Source organism: Cyanistes caeruleus, chromosome 3 (genome assembly GCF_971803275.1).
Source record: "Cyanistes caeruleus chromosome 3, bCyaCae1.hap1.1, whole genome shotgun sequence".
In the NCBI taxonomy this organism is placed as follows: Eukaryota; Metazoa; Chordata; class Aves; order Passeriformes; family Paridae; genus Cyanistes; species Cyanistes caeruleus.
The window spans coordinates 33,296,761-33,314,880 of NC_141703.1; the positions used below are offsets into that span (position 1 = coordinate 33,296,761).

At 41.1% G+C, this 18,120-nt stretch overlaps 1 protein-coding gene across 1 annotated transcript; it reads left to right on the plus strand.

Annotated features, from left to right (window-relative positions):
- The first annotated feature begins 1,450 nt into the window (after nucleotides 1-1,450).
- Nucleotides 1,451-18,024, plus strand: RP2 (RP2 activator of ARL3 GTPase). Its single transcript, XM_086880672.1, has 5 exons — nucleotides 1,451-1,625; nucleotides 10,331-10,996; nucleotides 12,690-12,804; nucleotides 13,957-14,042; nucleotides 15,441-18,024. Exons 1-5 carry the CDS (start codon nucleotides 1,479-1,481, stop codon nucleotides 15,522-15,524), a joined length of 1,098 nt encoding a protein of 365 aa, XP_086736798.1. The 5' UTR covers nucleotides 1,451-1,478; the 3' UTR covers nucleotides 15,525-18,024.
- Nucleotides 18,025-18,120: the final 96 nt, after the last annotated feature.

The following is an 18,120-nucleotide window of genomic DNA, read 5'->3' on the forward strand; positions in this document are numbered from 1 at the left end:
GAACAATTGGTTTCACTTCCTCCTTTCTGCTGTTCTCGGGCCCCTGAGCTGGACAAGCCTTTCACCCTGCTCAACAGACAGAGCACTGCTCTGCCGCATTTCCTGGCTTCTCATCTCTTCTGTTCCTACAGCAGAAATGTCATCCTTCGTTTAATACAAAATGTCTCTGAAGTTTTGTTAGTGGGTATGGACCAGGTGTAGGTGGCCAGGTGCTGGCAGCACAGGTGGTCTCTGTGAGGAAACAGGGCTGTCCCATGCAGGACACAGCCGCTTCCAGACAGCTCCAGTAGACCCATCATGGGGAATGGCTGAGCCCCACCGCTATCAGCAGTGGCACCTCTGGGAAAACATATCTAAGGAAGGGCAAAACCACTATGTACCAGAGAGAGAGAGAGAGGGGTGAGGAGAAAAAAGTAGGGAATATCGTTGTGAACAGCAAGGTCAAAAAAAAGAGGGGATGGAGGTTCTGGAGCAAAGGTTTCCCTGTAGCCCATGTAAAGAACCACAGTGGCGCAAATATCCGCAGGGTAGCCCATGAGGGGCCCCACAACAGAGCAGGTTCCTTTCTGAAGGAACTGAACAAAGCACCAGAGACAATTTTGAAGTACTTCACCTCAACCACAGAAATCAAATCTGTAAAATCTTGACTGGCCAGACACTGATAAAAAAAATGTAGGTCTTTCCTCTGGAAAAAAAAAAAACAAAAAAAAAAAAAAAAAAAAACAAAAAAACCACCCAGCCAAAGGAAACCAAGCCGAACAACAAACTCTCAAACCACAACTAACATAGGAAGCCCGACTATTTGCAACGGGAGGCACAAAACAGCGGAACGCTGGGGCTTCTCATGCCGCCACTTGCTACTTCTGCTGCTCTGAAACACTTGCAAGAAGCCGGGTCTTCTGGGGCAGCCCTCTCAGGGAGGCAAGCACGGCGGTGGCACACCTCCCGACGGGACCGCTCCGACGCATCCGTAAGAAACTGAGGCGATTTAGGATTAGTCACTTCGTATTTACACGCCGAACCGGGCGTTCTGCTTCCGACTTCCACCGCCGAACGGGCACACGGCTCCGGGCGGGACTCAGCTTTCACCTCGGCAGAGCGCTGGGTTCCCGAGCAGCCGCCTCCTCCTCCGAGCCGCTCCCTCGGGACGGGCCGGGGGGGAACCCTCCCGGGGGGAACTCTCCCGGGGACGAGGGAGCCATGGCCATCACTGACAAACCGCGCTGTCCCGCTTGTCCCCAGCCCCGCGGGAGCGCTGCCGGGCACCGCCCCGTCCAGGCGCCTCCGCGGGCCGGAGGCGATGGCTGGAGCGGGACGGGGCGGGGAAGGGGAAGGGGAAGGCGGGGGGAAATGTCGCGGTCGCTACGGGAGACGGGGGAAAACCGGAAGCCGGCGGGGCGGGGCGGCGCGGCGCTGGCGAGCCCTTCCCCGCTCGCAGCCTCTCCCCGCCGGGCGGCGGCGGCAGCGGCAGCAGCGCCATGGGGTGTTTCTTCTCCCGCCGCAGGAAGCCGGGCCAGGGCGGCGAGCAGCAGCAGCAGCAGCAGCAGCAGCAGGCAGGAGCCGGGCAGGACGCGGCGAGCGGCGAGCAGAAGGCGCCGCAGTACAGCTGGGACCTGCGAGCCAAGGTACCGCCCCGGCTGCTGGGGCTGGGGCTGAGGCTGGGGCTCGGGCTCTGGCTGGGGCTGGGGCTGGCTCTGGCTCTGGCTCTCCCGCTCTCAGTGGGCAGCGTCTCGCCCTCTCCTGCCGCCCGGGATTTGCGGCGGGGTGTGTGCTCCGGCAGGGAGCACGCCTTCCCCATTGCCGCTGATACGGCTCGGTCCGCGCAGTTCAGCGCGTTTATTTAAACAATTAAAAAGCGTTTAGCCTAAGGATTTTACCAGGCGCTCTCAAACTGTGCAAGTGGAGAGGGCGGCGCGCTGGTGCCGCGGCTGCCGGCGGTGCGAGCATCGCTCCCCGCTGCGGGGCCGCTCCGGAGGGGGCTGGCGCTGCCTCCCGGTGGGACAGCGTCCTGTGGGCAGGAGCTCGGCTGTGATAGTTCCCATGGGTGTCTGCCTGCCGTCGGGGTTCCTGATACAGAGCGGAGTCCCCTGGGTGCGTGCTTCACTCAAGCAAAGCGGGATTAATGGCTGGGGAGCTGCTTGTGCTCGGGCGAGTCCCCGCGCCTGGCATTGCAGCGGAGGCATAAAACTCGTGCTGTGTCTCCTGACAATCTATATTGGTTTTTCCTGCTTGGGTGTTGGTTTGGGGTTTTTTTTTTTGGGGGGGGGGGGGATGGTTTTGAAGAGGAAGTAGAACTAGCTTATTAGCCCTTAAAATGGCAGATGAAGACAAATCCTTTCCCATGCTATTTCCAGAGCTCCTGGAGGCAGTCATGACGACTTAAGCGGGAAAGCATTTAAATGCTGGATAAAATGTATTTCTTCCTAGCCTCATTTCAATTTTTCAATTTTCACTTCCTAAATATATGATATTGTAGCCCTACTAGGCCTCTCTCTCCTCTCCAGCTGCCTTCGGGTGGGGGAAGCAGAAACTGGGGCAGGCGGTGAACTTAATTGACGTGGTTTGAACAAACAAAATCCTCAAACCTTTAGGCCATGTTTTACAACTATGGAAAAGAAAATTTGTGAACTTATTTGAATGTTTATCTTGCTTGTTTTTCAAACTTGGCCAGGTGCTCTAGGGTGTCCCTTAAGTCTTGCAAGTAGATTAAGACAAGCTTAGATGGAGATGTGCTAGAGAGTGTGCGTGTGGCTTGGAAGAATTGCTTCCTCGAGGATAAAGACGAGCAATCTGTGTTGGGCTTGTTGCTTTGACTGGATAGCAGATATTTAGTGAACAGAGAAGGGGAGGATAATAACTTGTTACTTGTATGGAGACTGTTCTCACAGCGGGAGGGGCTGTAGTGAAGCCATATTTTAGAGTGGCAGAACAAAACTTTGTCTAAAAGTAAATTACTAAATCATCCTTTGGAATAATATTTTTTAATTTTAGAGCAAATTCAAAAGCTGAAGCTCAACAGGTATGAGAATTTTTACCTCATCTACTTATATACAGCTAACTTTGAAAGCTGAAAGATGGAAAATCAGGATATAGAAAGACTTGATTCAGAGAATAGCTGGCCTTGTTGCTATGGAAATGATTGTTGTTAACTTGCTGGAAGTAGGCTCAAGCTAACATAGGAAACTGTTACAGCAGCAACAATCCATCTCTGTGGAGTAAAAAACCTTGGTCATGGATATCATGTAAAACTTCCTCCTTGTCTGTAAAAGACTCTCAGAAACCAGAAGAATCAGTGAGTTTGAGCTGTGCTAGTGAACTGTGTAAACCATCAAATTATCTGCTTAATTTTGTACTGTACACCTAAGAATGGCTATTTAATGTCTGAGTTCATTTCTCTTGCTCTTTGCAGCCTTATTTTTCATTGGGCTTTTTGGGTGTAATATTAATACATTAAATCAGGAAAGCACCTAAGATCACTTTATCTCAGGTGAAGGAGTACTGAGCACTTGGTGCACTAAACTTGTTGATCCCAGTTTGTGTTAAGTGATACTCAGTCAGCATTAACATAGCTTTAAATGGTGTCTGTGATACTTTGTCCTGTTGTCTATTGCATTCTTGTTTCTGATGCTTCACATAGACTTATTTATTTCACAAGCCTGTATTTGTACACAAAGTTAAATGGAAGCCAGTTGGAAAACTTGTGGCATCAAGACTCCTTTTTGTTCATCAAGTGCACTGAATTGTATTCTAAACCTGAGAACCTCAGCTCTGTCAACAGTTGTGCTAAGTTGTCTTTTGATGTTTATTTCCACCAATTAAGTTTGGGATGTAGTTCTAATTTTAGGCTCTTCTACTCAGTGACGCAGTTGTGGTTATATAATGCAGTTTTAAAAGCAGGTTTGGCAATTGTCTGTAGATTTTGTAAACCATGCTCTGTCTGTTCTTACAGGTGAGTGTATCTAGCTACTCAGACACCACAGCTGTCTTTCTCCAAACTAATGCCATGCTGACATGGCAGCAAAATGTAGGCACGCTTGTGTGCATGTTTGTGTGATTAAGGATGTGTAGATGGGTGACTGAACCTGAGGGGTTCCTCCAACAAAATTATTTCTTCTGCTTCTGAAGGCCATCACTGCTAGTTGAACCTATTTTAATCATGTTCTGATGGCAAAAGATGATTAGTATTGACACTGTCTGCTAGTGTAGCCCTAGACAAAGAGTAATATGATGATATCCCAAAGACCATGTAACTCTTGTGCAATAGTCCCAAAAATGGACCATGTGGTAGAAAATTCTAAATAGAAAATATTATAAAATGCTGATAGTTGAATTGAAATTAAGGAAAGCATATGAATTTGAGGAGCCTTTTCAGATTTCTATGTGACTTTATTAAGTGAGGACGGCAGTTTTAAGGTATGCAAAATTTAATCAAATTTAGATAGCATTGTAAATCTGCTGGAGTCTCTGTAATACTTCCTGAGCCTTTGGTTCAGAGAACTCTGAAGATTACTTATGGTGCACTAAAAGAACCAAAGGATCAGATTATCTTGAAAACAGAAAGGAGAAGGATGAGTATTCAGTTTCTTGCTGCTCTGGGATTCTAAGTCCATGAATGTAAGTAGAGCACAGTTTATTCCAGTCTGTTATTACTGCATTGCATGCTGAGGATTTATCTCTTGATGTCTTTGGGCTGTCATGAGAGTCTCTTTCTGACCAAGTGTAGTGATGCTCAGCCCTTCTCAGCCTTCTTCAGCTAGCTTTCCTCCTGGACTGTTTTCCTTTCCCACTGTATGACTAACAGCACTAACCAAATGTGGGTATGTACAGGCAGGAGCTGGGGCTTGTGTGTCTTGTGATGGCAAATACACTCATGACCTCCACAGGAGAAGAAACACAAATAGCTGCATCATCTTTTTTGCTGTTGTCTCATGTTCAAAGAAGTAGGACTAGATTAATTGTGCTCACAGTGGCATTTAGAGCTTAGAGGAACTTTCCTTTTTTTTTTACTTTTAGGAGGAACAAGTAAAGTTTTGTTTTATGTCATCTGATTTGCAACTTAACTGCTTTAGTTGATAGGAACAAGCTATCATTGTTATTGTGCTGTGTAGCTGTATTTAAACAGTTAAAAACCTCAAGAGGTTTAACTTTCTGCCTAAATCACAGATAGTCTTTTGTTAATTACCTTATGTTTGAGGATTCTTCATGAATGATCTGAGCTGATTTGGATATCTTGAATTGTCTAGATCTTGTTTAGGTAGCCATTTTGTATTTTATTTTGGAAAATTAATAAAATAACTTTTTTTTTTCCTCTAAACAATTAATTATTTTTGTCCTTAAATCCAATGTATCTCCCTTATGTTTCCTGGTGCACTAGAACTACTGCTGTATTTCTCAAAATGTGGTCAGATCAACTGAGAAGCCGCCAGAAGGTTCACATCAAGTAGTATTTCCAGTTAGACCAAGTATAGGCCTGTGGTAGCTTCCTTTCTTCTTTCAGTTTTTCTGTATGCAGTATTTGGCAGTGGTTTGCTGAATGTGAATGACCATTTTATGCAGTTATGGGCATTATGGAAAAGCATGAAGATTCCCAAGAATAGAATGAAATGAGCATTCAGACTGTTGAATTGGCCACTTTTAAGGTCAGGGTGTGCAGGAGATGCTCCAAAATGAAAAGCTGTTTGCTACTGACAGGAACCTGCACTATTCTTTCCACCTTTTCTTGTTGTGAAAGAGTCTTGAAATCTGCTGGTGGGTGAGTAACTTCAACGAGCAATCTCCAGAGGATGTTGCAACTCGTTACTTGAGGGCACCAAACCCATGCAAGTATGAATATGCAGAAGTGTCTGGGCCTGGGAATGCACTTTTCTTTCTTGTTTCCCTTATGTTAATTCCCCTGCTGACAAAAATAGTGCTTAAAGCTTCTTAAGTTGGTGTGCCTAGCCTATAGGCACAGCTTTTAATGTCACTGGGTCAGCAGCCAATTGTTCCATGTCATCAGCTGTATATCAGTTAATTTCTGAGCTGCCATCTGTAGTGACTTAGAGAAATGGGGAATGACTTTTTGAGAATTAAATTTAAAAGAGAATACCTTAATGTAAGTGGTTTAGAAATACTTTACAGACTGTTTGCTCAGCAGCCTAGACATGGGTAACTAGAGGAGAGCTGTAACCTGTTAAGAACAGCAGTATCTTCTCATATTTGTAGGGGCATATCACTGCTGACTGAAACTCCTTCCCTGTGAAGAAGTCTCACTAAGACATGAGCTCATACCAGAAACACTTCAAGACAGTGGGATCCTTTATGATTCTAGGTACAGTTACCACTAACAACTGTGAAGGTCTTTTACTTCCAAGTCTTCTTCCAAATGGGAGCTGCCCAGTTTTGGTGCCAGTAAAGTGGATTATGGTGGCTGAAGAGATGTACGTCATGTGCAGATTTCACATAGCCTCTGACCTGCTTGCAAGACAGGGGTTTGCAGGAAGGAAAGCTGCTTAACGCACCTTGCACTCGTAACAGGATGTCCTAGAGCTGTAAGCAGCCATGACAAGCTTGTTTGCCTTCACTTCTCTCCTTTTGTTTGTTCTTTAAAATGCTTGCTCCTTACAATTTGTCCTCTAGCTCTTTGTAACAGGCTTCTTACCATTGTAATTGCTAATAACCAAAGATTAGGCTTCTGTGCCTGTTTTGAGAAAGAAAAAATATTAGCCCTTTAAGAAGGGCTTTTTCATCATCACATCTGGTTATTCTAGATCATTCTGTGGAGTAAATTCCTGAACCTGTGCATAGCCATTTCAGTTAGAAGGTTTCAGCTCCTGAGCTGTGCCAATATCTATTAATGTATGACTCTTATCTATTCTAAGAACTCTTTAAATTCAGCTGAAAATATTAAGAGTTACTGCTATGAATATTCTCACCTTTTGAACTTATATCAACCTGAGGAAAAGAAGACATTTAAAAAACCTGTTAAGGGCTGGAGAGTAAAGGAACTGTCTGAGATTGGTGGATTTGGACAAAGTATTTTTAAACTTTATCTAAATACAAAGGACAAGTAGATGAGTTATCAAATAGTTGAGTTTTCCTGACCTGCCACATGCTTAAGATCTAATAGCCAATGGAGCACCAAGTGGATGGGCAGAGAAATGTGGTTGCCCTGGTTATGGTTGTACAAGACTGCAGATGTTATTTCCTCTGTTTCTTTTGGCTTTCCTAGCCTGCTTTTTTTGCTATGTTGCCAAGACAGAGCTTAAGAAGCAGTTGGTGTTCGCTGTCAGGAGAAGGAAGGTGGTTGCAATGATATTAACCTGTTGATGATACCTGAAGACTTCAGAGAAGGTGAACATGAACCGAGAAGGCTGATGGCATCCTGGCTTGTATCAAATGTAGTGTGGCCAGCAGGACTAGGGCCATGACCTATACTTGGCACTGTTGAGGTTGTACCTCAAATCGTGTGCTCAGTTCTGGATTCCTCACTGGAAGAAAGACACACAAGTACTGGAGCATGTCCAGAGAAGGGCAATGGCGTTGGTGAGGGGTCAGGAGCACAAGTTTGATGAGAAGCAGCTGAGAGAGCTGTGGCTGTTTAGTTGGAAGAAAAGGAGGCTCAGGGAAGACATTATTGCTCCCTACAACCACCTGAAAGGAGGCTGGAGGAGGTCAGGGTTGGTCTCTTCTCCCAAGTATCAAGTGATAGGACAAGATGAAAAGGCCTCAAGTTGCTCCAGGGGAGGCTTAGATTGGACATTAGGAAAAATTTCTTTATGGAAAGAGCTGTAAGAGGAATCCCATGGAAGTGATTGAGTCCCCATTCCTGGAGGTATTTAAAAGATGTGTAGATGTGGCAGCTGGGGATATGTTTTAGTGGTGGACTTGGCAGTGTCAGGGTAATGGTTGCACTTGATGGAATTAGAGGTCCTTTCCAATTTAAACTGTTCTGTAATCCTATGAGCATATAAGGAACTGTTGGATGCATCCTGAAAATCATGGTTCTGCCTTCAGACCTATTTCTCTGGCATGTTTCTTTTACACAGGAGAAGTGAAATATTTATATCTGCTATAGTCTTTTATCCCCTTCTCTCAGGGCAATAACCCAGTGGGGGGAGAGAGTATCAAATCTATTTAATGCAGTCCCTCCAGTCTGTACTGCACTGTTAATCAATAAATTCTCTAAGTCTTTAAAAGGATAACTGCAAAGCAAAGTTAAAGTAAATACACAAGTTCCCTGGCATGGTCAACAAACTGAGAAGTAAAAGCTGGGTTGGGTGGAACTCTTAGTTCTGGAAAATAGGCAAATAAAGAGGAGCTTCTGAATCTGCTAATAAGCTGAACTTTTATCTTTATCTTGACTACTGTTCTTACTCAAAAACTCTCATTTGAAACTGTCTATAAGCTATGAATTTGCTGACTAACCAGTGTTTTTTACCTAGGCCTAAATAAAATTGCAAAGTTTCACATGTCCTTGCAAAGGCCACAGGGTAGGACGAGCTAGTGCTGTTTCTGAGGCTTTGTGGAGCAGAGCAATTCAGAAAGACGTGCTTAGGTTCCAAGTTTCGAAAAATCTGTACGTTCTGGAAACACTGAACTTCTCATTCCTAAGAGAATGTTCCTCTGTGCCTCTTCTGAAAGCAGTAAGTCTGTCTCCCATAGTTATTTAAAAAAAAAAAAAAAAGCCAACACCCAACATACAGATATACACAAACATACATAAATGTTCTAGGAGATGCCTGGGAAGAATATGTCCAAAATCAATTTTAATATTCATATTCTCAAGTAAGAGAAAATATGAGGGTAAAGAACTTGTGTATGGATCAAATGTGTTACATTACTTGAGATTAAGGCCTTGGAGGGTTTGAATCCAAAGCATGCTGTGTGACTGAGTCTCCATGAGGTGTCCCTTATCTTTTGGGTCTCCCAATTTGATTTGTAACACTTCCAGCTAACTTTCCTGATGTATACTAGTGGTATTAAATATGATTCAGGAGAGAATTCTAGGAAGCCACCTTCATTGTCTCAACTTGTGTTTTATTTGGAAGATTGATCAGACTTCCTTTCCTGTCTGAAAGTCATATATGGTGCATAAAATACATTTTATCAGCTGGTAGAGATTTTTAGCTTCCTTTGGCTGTTACAGTCAAAAGCTGCCTAGGCTGGTTCAATGAATGTCTGATGCTAGCTCATTCTGGTTTATGCCTTTTGCTGGTCTCTAAATATTGAGTCAATGTTTGACATGCTAGGAAGAAGTTTTTTTAGAAATTGGACTACACCTAAACTGTGGTAGTGCATGATAACTGATTATGGTACAGCAAATTTTAGGAGCTTCAAGGCTGATAATCAAATAACAGGTTGGTGAAGTGGTCTTGTGTCAGTCATTCACTCATACATTTCATACACTCATACACACACTGAGTGCTGTTTTAATGAGCTTTCACAAGAGGGCAGAGTAGAATTTGCTCCAGGAACTGTAGTTGGCTTGAGAGTTAATTTATATCTAGAAATAAGCCACCTCAGATTCCTTTGGTTTTAGGACAGCATGGGCTGTATTATTCATACTTTCTACCTGCATTGCATCCATCCTAAGTGCTGTGTGGCTCATGATTTGCTGCTCCCTAAAGGAGAGTCCCAGGGAAAGCCACAGCCTCTCTCAAGTGATCTGCCCCAGTGAGAGGGATGTTGGAGGGGAGGAGATCTGCAAACATGCCCCCTGTACCACCACTATCAGTTTTTTGCTTCTTGGACCAGGCTAAAACAATCTCGTATGTTTTATTAGCACAAAAATCTTGTCATTGTTAGTGCAAGATAATGCTGTGATGCAGATTAATGAGCTCTCTGTAGTTTGCTAGCATAATAGAGATGATACTGCTTGCAAGCAACAAGATTTCCTTGCAATGTGTGCAGTAAAATATGACCAATAAAGCTACTCAAAAAGGAAATACTGTGTATCTCCATATTTATAAATCTGTAAGTATGTTGGACAATTTATTACAGTTACTACTCAGAACCGTCATCCTTGTTAAAACAGTTTAGAGTCCACAGTCACAACTAGCTCCCTTTGCCCCTTTCTTTATTAAAGGACAAACTGAGTTGTTTTTCTTTATTCCCATGGAGCATCTCAGAAGTTTAGTTTCACTTCTTAGTTGTATCTCAATTCAGTGTATTCCAGTATTTTAGCTGAAAGAGTTGCTTCTGATTTTTGATCACTCATTGATGACCCTTGTGGCAGTTTTTTCTATACAATTTCTTCAGTCAGTGTAAGTCAGTGGGCATTTAGTATTATAATATTCTCTGCATTTGAAGACTTTAACCTTTTTTTTTTTTTATTTTATTCCTTCTTTAGATTGACCCCAAAGATTACACTTTTTCCGGACTTAAAAATGAAACTGTGGGTCGACTGCCTGGAAAAGTAGCAGGACAACAGTTTGTCATACAGGACTGCGAGAACTGTAAAATCTACATATTTGACCATTCTGCTACAATCACGATCGACGACTGTGTAAATTGCCAAATCTTTTTAGGACCAATAAAAGGCAGCGTGTTTTTCCGTGACTGCAAAGATTGTAAATGTGTGGTTGCCTGCCAACAGTTCCGCACACGGGACTGCCGAAAGCTGGAGGTGTTCTTGTGCTGTGCCACCCAGCCCATTATTGAGTCCTCCACAGGTATGAAATTTGGATGTTTCCAGTACTATTATCCCGAGCTTGCTTTACAATTTAAAGATGCTGGTCTGAGTATCTTCAATAACACGTGGAGCAACATCCATGACTTTACCCCTGTGTCTGGAGAAAATAACTGGGACCTATTGCCTGAAACTGCTGTAGTCCAAGATTATGTTCCTCTGCCCAGCTCTGAGGAGCTGAAAGCCGTCAGGGTTTCTACTGATGCTACAAAGAGCATAATACCCATAACTCGAGGGCGGAGACAGAAAAACAGTGATGAATCGTGTTTGGCTGTGTTTTTTGCTGGTGACTACACAACTGCAAACGCCAGGAAGTTAATTGATGAGGTAAGCAACCTTTGAGTTCATTCAGGTTTTTAAATTCCTAATTAAACTTTCTTTTGGACAGCCTCTGATTCCCCCTGAAGGGGGGGCTGTAGTGGCTCTGTTTGTCTACTGACCATACTCATCAATTGAATTGTTTAAAACCTTGAAGCAAGATAAGAGACTGAATCTCATTTGATCAGTCAGTTGCTTTACAGTTGACATTCTGTGAGCAGCACATCTGTCCTCTAACAGTTCTGGTGTACTTTTCCATCATGACGCAGCAAAGTGATGCTCTGAAGAAAATATGTCGTTGATTTGATGAACTTGGTCAAATATAGAGTAAGTGATTGACAATGCTTGTGAAAGGGATGTAACTGATTAACTTGTTACCTTATTGTCCTGAAAGTCTCAGCTAACAAAAGCCTGTCCTGAAAGTTTTTCCAGTACCAACAGGCTAAAAATAAATAAATAAATAAATAATAATAATAAAAATATATATATCCTGTGTCATCCAGTGCTGGAATGTTTTTTTCTGAAAGGGGCAGTGAGTGTTTTGTCACAACTGGTCAGCTGTCTTTAATGACTTACATAGTTTTTTTACTTGGTTTGTGGGTTTGCTTTTTTTTTTTTTGTTTTCAGGTTTCTTTTTTGTTTTGGTTTGGTTTTTTTTTCCTGTATGACAGCAGCTTCCAAGCTTGCCTGAATTTGTACTTTCCTGAGGCTAAAACCTGTGAGAGTCTGGCTGCATTCAGCATTCTGAAGTGCCAAGGATGTCACAGAGCAGAGCCAGTAACCATGGGCTACAGCATCTGAGAGTGGTATCTGCAAAAGCTGCTGCTCACAGTGTTGTATGATCAACTAAACATCTGGTGGAGCTCTTTCCCTTGGGTTTTTATCTGCAAGGAAAGAAAGCTGTGGGGCGTCTCCTTGCCTCCCCACTGCCCAGCTGGGCTTTTATGGGACTAAGCTACCGAGTTACTTGGGTGAAAGGAGATAATGATACTTACAGGTGGTTTCTTTTTCTGATGAAGGAATAGCTACAGAAGAGGAGGGTAATAGATGTGTTCTCCTCTGTTATTAGTTATTTAGAAGTTAGAGTTAAGGAGATGCTAAAGGACTAGTTAGTGAGTTTCTGTGGAAATCGAATCTAACTCTGTAGATTAATGGATGTTTTGGAAGTAAAAATGCATTTGCTCCTTCCCCCCATGCTTTTAGTTTCATGCTAAATTTAGAGTAAAAACGAGGGGGTGGGATGTGTATATGTGTTTTCAAACATTGTTAACTATTGTTTCAAACCTGAAAACTTCAGCAGTGGATAGAGCAGAGTTGGAGCTAATGCTTGACTGAACTATTGCAGACTAAAGCGAACTGACTGCATGTTTCCAGATGCTGAATGCCTTTAACTCCCATTAATTTCTGCTTGTGAAGGACTGTGAGGAAAAATACATAACCCTGGGCCCTAATATATAAAACAAAAACATTCACATGTATTTCTCTAGGTGCACTAGGGTAGAGAAGAAAATCTGGATGAATGGAATGAAAATAAATAAAAGCGTAGGAAAAGCAAATGGTCTCTGAAAAGAGCAAAAAGGGTCCCTTTGGTCTGAGACTTAATGTGTATGGGAAAAATGAGTCTATTACAGTGTAATCTGAATACTGAAGTTGAACTCTGCCTTAGAATTCATGTTAAAAATGCTTCTTTCTCTATTAACAGATGACCAGTAAAGGCTTTCAGCTGGTACAGACTAAAGAAGTCTTAATGAAGGCAGAGGATGCTCACAGAGTTTTCCAGCAGAGTGCATTAGAATTCATTCCGCTGCTGGATAAAGGTGAGTTTGTGTTTTATTTCTCCTCTCGATATAGAAATCTGTCACTAGAGAGTTCTGGAGAAGAAATAGGAATGAAGGACAAATTTGTATTTCAAGGGCATACTGTAAACCTCTTGAGATGAGTTTTGGAAGCTTCAGTGAAGCTCTAAACCAGCCAGAACTCCTGAAGGCATCAGAAATTAGTTATTTCACTTGTATTTTTTGTTTCTGCTCCCCCTCTAGTGGTCCAACCACATAGCTCAGGAGCAGTGACACATGCAGATCTGCCTGGAGTGGTCAAAAAAAGTTCATGCTTTTAGACTATTTCTAACATGTCACTGGTGCTACTCAACCACTGAGCTGTTCAGTGTTTCTGTACAAATCATTTAAGCAAATCACTAGAGATGTACATAAAGCAGATAAGCCTTTAAAATTATTTTTTTTTAACTGGTGTACTATCAGAGTATTTCAAAAGACTTTCTATTGATATGACTGCAGTTGGGTTTTGTCTCTTCTTGCAGAAGTACTGACATCTTGTTATCTGTTGTATGCTAAAGCTCACTACACATTTCCAAACTTGCTAGCAACGTGCAGGTTTTTTTCATGGTGACATGAGAGGTCTGTGATGCTCATTGCAAGAACAGGACAAAAGTCATTGCACTTATATGATGATAGTCTAGCTTATGGGCTATATTGCAGTCATGTGGGAAGAAATACCATGTTCAGAATGAAACCAGAGAAAGCAGATCTGCAAATAGTGGGTGAGAACAAGTGTAAAAATCAGGCAATTCGCTATCTTGGGACTGAGGCAAAAATGCTTGAATGACTCAGTTCCACTCCAGATGTCTGTGAAATGGCTCACTATTTGAGCAGCATAGTCTGACTCACTTCCATGATGCACTCCTTAGCATTTTTGTGCTATTGCTGCCTTTCAAGAAGTAAAACTGGAATCCTGCCCAAATCTCTGGGGGAAAAAAAAAAAAGCATGGAATTGCAGATAACACTGTACTTTTTTTGTAACATGTTTAATTCTTTATCTATTGTTATGGGGCTGCTCAAGCGAAAAAATAGCATGCTTCTTGCAAGCTTCACAATTCCCTATGGGTTGAGAAATCTACTGTTTCAATGTGAAGCTTAGAAGTACTATTGATTTTAGATGAAACTGTTTTCTAGGTCCAGTGATTGCTTTGGAATTCAATGGAGATGGTGCTGTGGAACAATGTCGAAGCACTATAAATGAAGTTTTTAGCGGGACCAAGGTAAGCTGGTGCATTGCTTTATTCCCAGAAAATATTACAGAATGTCTGAGCTATTTCATAGTCAAGATACAATGTTGACATACTACACTATCTTTTTAGGTTCATGGGTAGTAAAATTGGAATATCTTGTTGTTTTGGTTTTTTGTACTCAAAACACAAGTTACTTGTATGACAAGAAAATTGTCATAGGAAAGGGAGTTTCCATATCCACTGAGGAATACAAGATTTCCACTTAAAACTGTTATTTCACGTAATAGCAAAATCAAACTCTATAATTATAGTACAAAAAAGTTCTGCTTCTTTGATTTAGTCACATAACTATGTGGTGTCGTGTCTATTAAACCATGACAAAGATAATATGATGGGATTTAAATTTTTTTCCATGTTCACTTTTGCTGTGTAGGATACCACAGAACACTTTCCTTCAAAGACAGTGTTCTTTTTTCTTCTGTCAGCTTCTTTCACTTTAGCTTCCTTACACCACACTTTCCTTGCCATTCCCTTTCTCTAAATGGCAATGATTTTGAGAAAGTTTATGGAAACATTTAGAGCACTCCTGATAACAGGAGATTAACAAACCCTTTGCTTTCAGACAGCTGTTCAAAGAAGACTAGAATGTCTTTGAGACATAGCATCCACACAGCTCCTTGCTGTCTTTCAGTTCCTTTCAAAAGACTTACTTGGAACTAGGCTGACCAGTTTCTGGAAAACAGTCATCTTGTAATAAGTCATCTCATTTAATTTTTTGATTGAGGCTTTTACTTGCATGTTGAGATGGGTGAACAGCCACAACATTCTCTGTTACACTCAGCTGTTTGGCTATTGCCTAAGACAGTTGTTGTTGATCTACTGAAAGCTTTCAAAGGTAATGCTCCTGGAGCTTGGACTTTCACACACATTGATAAATTTTGAAAAATGCAAAAGTAGTTGAAGATACTTTTTAAAAAATAGTCATCTGCTAGAGATGCAACATTTTTTTTAAGGGTAATATAGCACAAGGAAGACTTTCTTACAAACTCTCCCTTTCTGTTACAGGAGAGAAGTCTAAGAATTCTGTGTATTTATTTTTCCCCTGCTCTCCTGGAGAGAGTTGACTTTACCAATCAAAATACATTAAATAAACACTAACTGAAGCTGTGACCCCTGAATAATGAAGCCCCAAACTCCTGATCCTGAAGGCAAGGGTTAATGTAGCCAGCATGTGTGCTAGGAAAGGGTCATGATAACAAATAGTGGATGCATCAGGGAGGAGAAAATACTTGGATTTGTTCTGTCATGCAGTGGGAACCAACAGTTGTGTCTCTCATGAAATGCAAAACTAAAAATAAGCATTACTGATTCCAAATGAGCACGACTGCTTTTACTGACGCATAACTATTTTCTTGTTTAACAAAACAGGTTTTTGTATCGGAAAGCAAAGCATCAGCATCTCAAGATGTAGACAATTTCTACAACTTTGCTGACATGCAGATGGGAATGTGAAGTTTAGCATGAAGGTGCTCATGTATGGTTTGTGTCAGCACTTGGATGTCACTTGGCTTGAATATCACAGTAATTTTGTTATTTAGTTTTGTATTTCTCATAGATCCCATTTATAAAGCCACTGGTGGTTTTTAATACCGTATTATCTGAACTGGAGTAAACTGCATAGCTAGCCATGTGCATTGTGTTTGAAACTTAAGTTTAACTTCAAAAACAATTGAGCTTTTCTACTAACTTTTTTACAGTGATTTCTAAATATCTATCGACACTTGAATGTTTCTTGACAACATCTAATGGTTATACATATTTTAAAAGTGCAGTGCTGATCCAAGTTTGATGCAGTAGTGACTGTTATCTTTCACTCAGACACATTATTTAGAAAGTGTATTTAGGTGAAACTTGCCCTTCAAAATTTTCCTGCATGCAAATTTTCTTCACTGGCGGTCCAGGAAGGAAGCTGTAGTCATTGACTTTTTCTGAAAGCTTAGTCTGAAATGAATTGTCCTTGTAGCATGCTTTCAAAAGTGGTTTGGGACTGGCTTATTCTGCTTCAGCACGCTTTTTGAATAAAGTTGTTTGCAGCAGCATTTATGGTGAGCATTGCCACAACAGCATTCTGGAAGTGAGCACTTGCCAGGCTTTTCTGATTTGAGATGGATCCTGAGCATGAGTGCTCTGCTGAAGCTACTCTAAGGTCTGCTGAGGTTCTTTGGTGATACAGCTGCCTCTGGCATTGCTCACATGTGGGATATACATGAGTTTTCTTTGCACCTGGAGCAATAAACCTCTGGCTTATTGTTGTTTGCTAGAAGGGGCACAGCCAGTAGTCAGTGAAGGACTTCGATGGCATTAAAAACCTGTTCTTCCTTGCTAGACCCCAGGAGAAGGCTTTTACATGCAGAACTGATATAGAAAGTGCTGTAAAGTGCTACACACTGCCATAGGATTTATTTTGTACGAATTCTAAAGAAAGACTGAAGTGCTACCAGCATTTTGTGAGATGCATTTGAATAGTATTCAGTAATAATGCTTATTGCTAAGTAATGCATATTAGAATGCAAATCTATATGGGTACTAAATACATGATTGATTTATTTTTGCATATTACATCCTTACTGATTTTTCTACATGAACTTAAAGCTTAAGTCCAGGTTTACAAGCCCTCTAATACTTGAACCAATTTGCATGCAGATACACAAAACCAAATTTCATAATTAAAACATGGCTTGCCAGTTTGCATGGCCTTTACAATTCATTGAATGGATTGGGGGTGTGTTGAGGTACTAAAGCAATTTCCTCCTTATGGTCATGCATCAGAGGGGAACATCTTGCAAATCTTAACTGAAAATGAGTCTTCACTCATCAGTTTCACAGCTCTGGAGCTCCAAAGTGGATGGCTAAAAACACATCTCTAATTTTTTTTTAATTACCACATGAAAGAATTTCTTCTGAAATTCATAGTTCTGTAATGCCCAAGAGCAGTTCTGAACTGTCATTTTGTTGCTGCTGGGCAAATACTTGCCATTAGTTTAAACTAGAGAATACATCCTTAGGACCTCTTGTTATAGTTATGGATAGATTAAATAAGGAAGAATATATCCTGAATAAATGAAACCATTGGTGTACTAGAGGTAAGAAAATTGCCACTTCTTTGAAATGTTTTTATTTGACAAAGTGAAAGAAAATCAAGCCACCACCAGGATCCAACTGGTAGAAATTACCACTGATTTGCATTTAGCCAGCCAGAATTTTTTTAATTTTTTTTTTTTCTTTTTTTTGGTAAGTGTGAGGCAAGGCTGCAAAAAGAACTAAAAATTTCACCTTGCCTTCCAAAGTACTAGCACAACTCATCAGTCAACAATTATAAGAATTAATCTAGACATGTACAGTAAATGTATCATTTTGGTATGGACAGTACACTGAAATTGTATCATGTACTTCAGAACTGTCATTGTGTGGTTTGTATCAGCAATAGATATACTGGACTACCTTGGTCTCTAAACTTTTACATATAATATTTCCAAAGTTACATGCTGATACATGATTATGTGTATGTTTATAGCTTATTTTTTGTATCATCGACCTGCTCTAGAAATGAAGCGCTAAATGGACTTTTGTGACTCCTGCTGGAGGAAAGGATGATTAATTAAAAACTAATCTAGGCTTGAAACAGTGGAATAACTTTTTTACATGCTGGGAAAGAGCAATGGGTTTTTTTGGGTTTTTTTTTAACATGGATGGTCTGTTTATTGACATAAAGAATTTTTGATAAAAAAATCCCTAAATAATGAAGGAGTTTATCAATCCAATTATTTATCTATCTTTTGATTTCCATTTCTTGTTAACAGGTGTTAACACTTCTAGCTTAAGAGTCAGGAATTCTTTGCATTCCAGAATGGTACATATTTCATGCATTCTTTGTACATTTCTTGTGTAGCTTTTAATGTAATTTGTATTACACTGTGAATGTGATTTATAATAAACATTTGAAATATTTGAACTCTGGATTCTGAAGACTTTTTAAAATTATAGTATATTAAAAACATAATTATAGTAGGTATAAAAACTGATTTCCATGTTTAAACAGGGATGTATC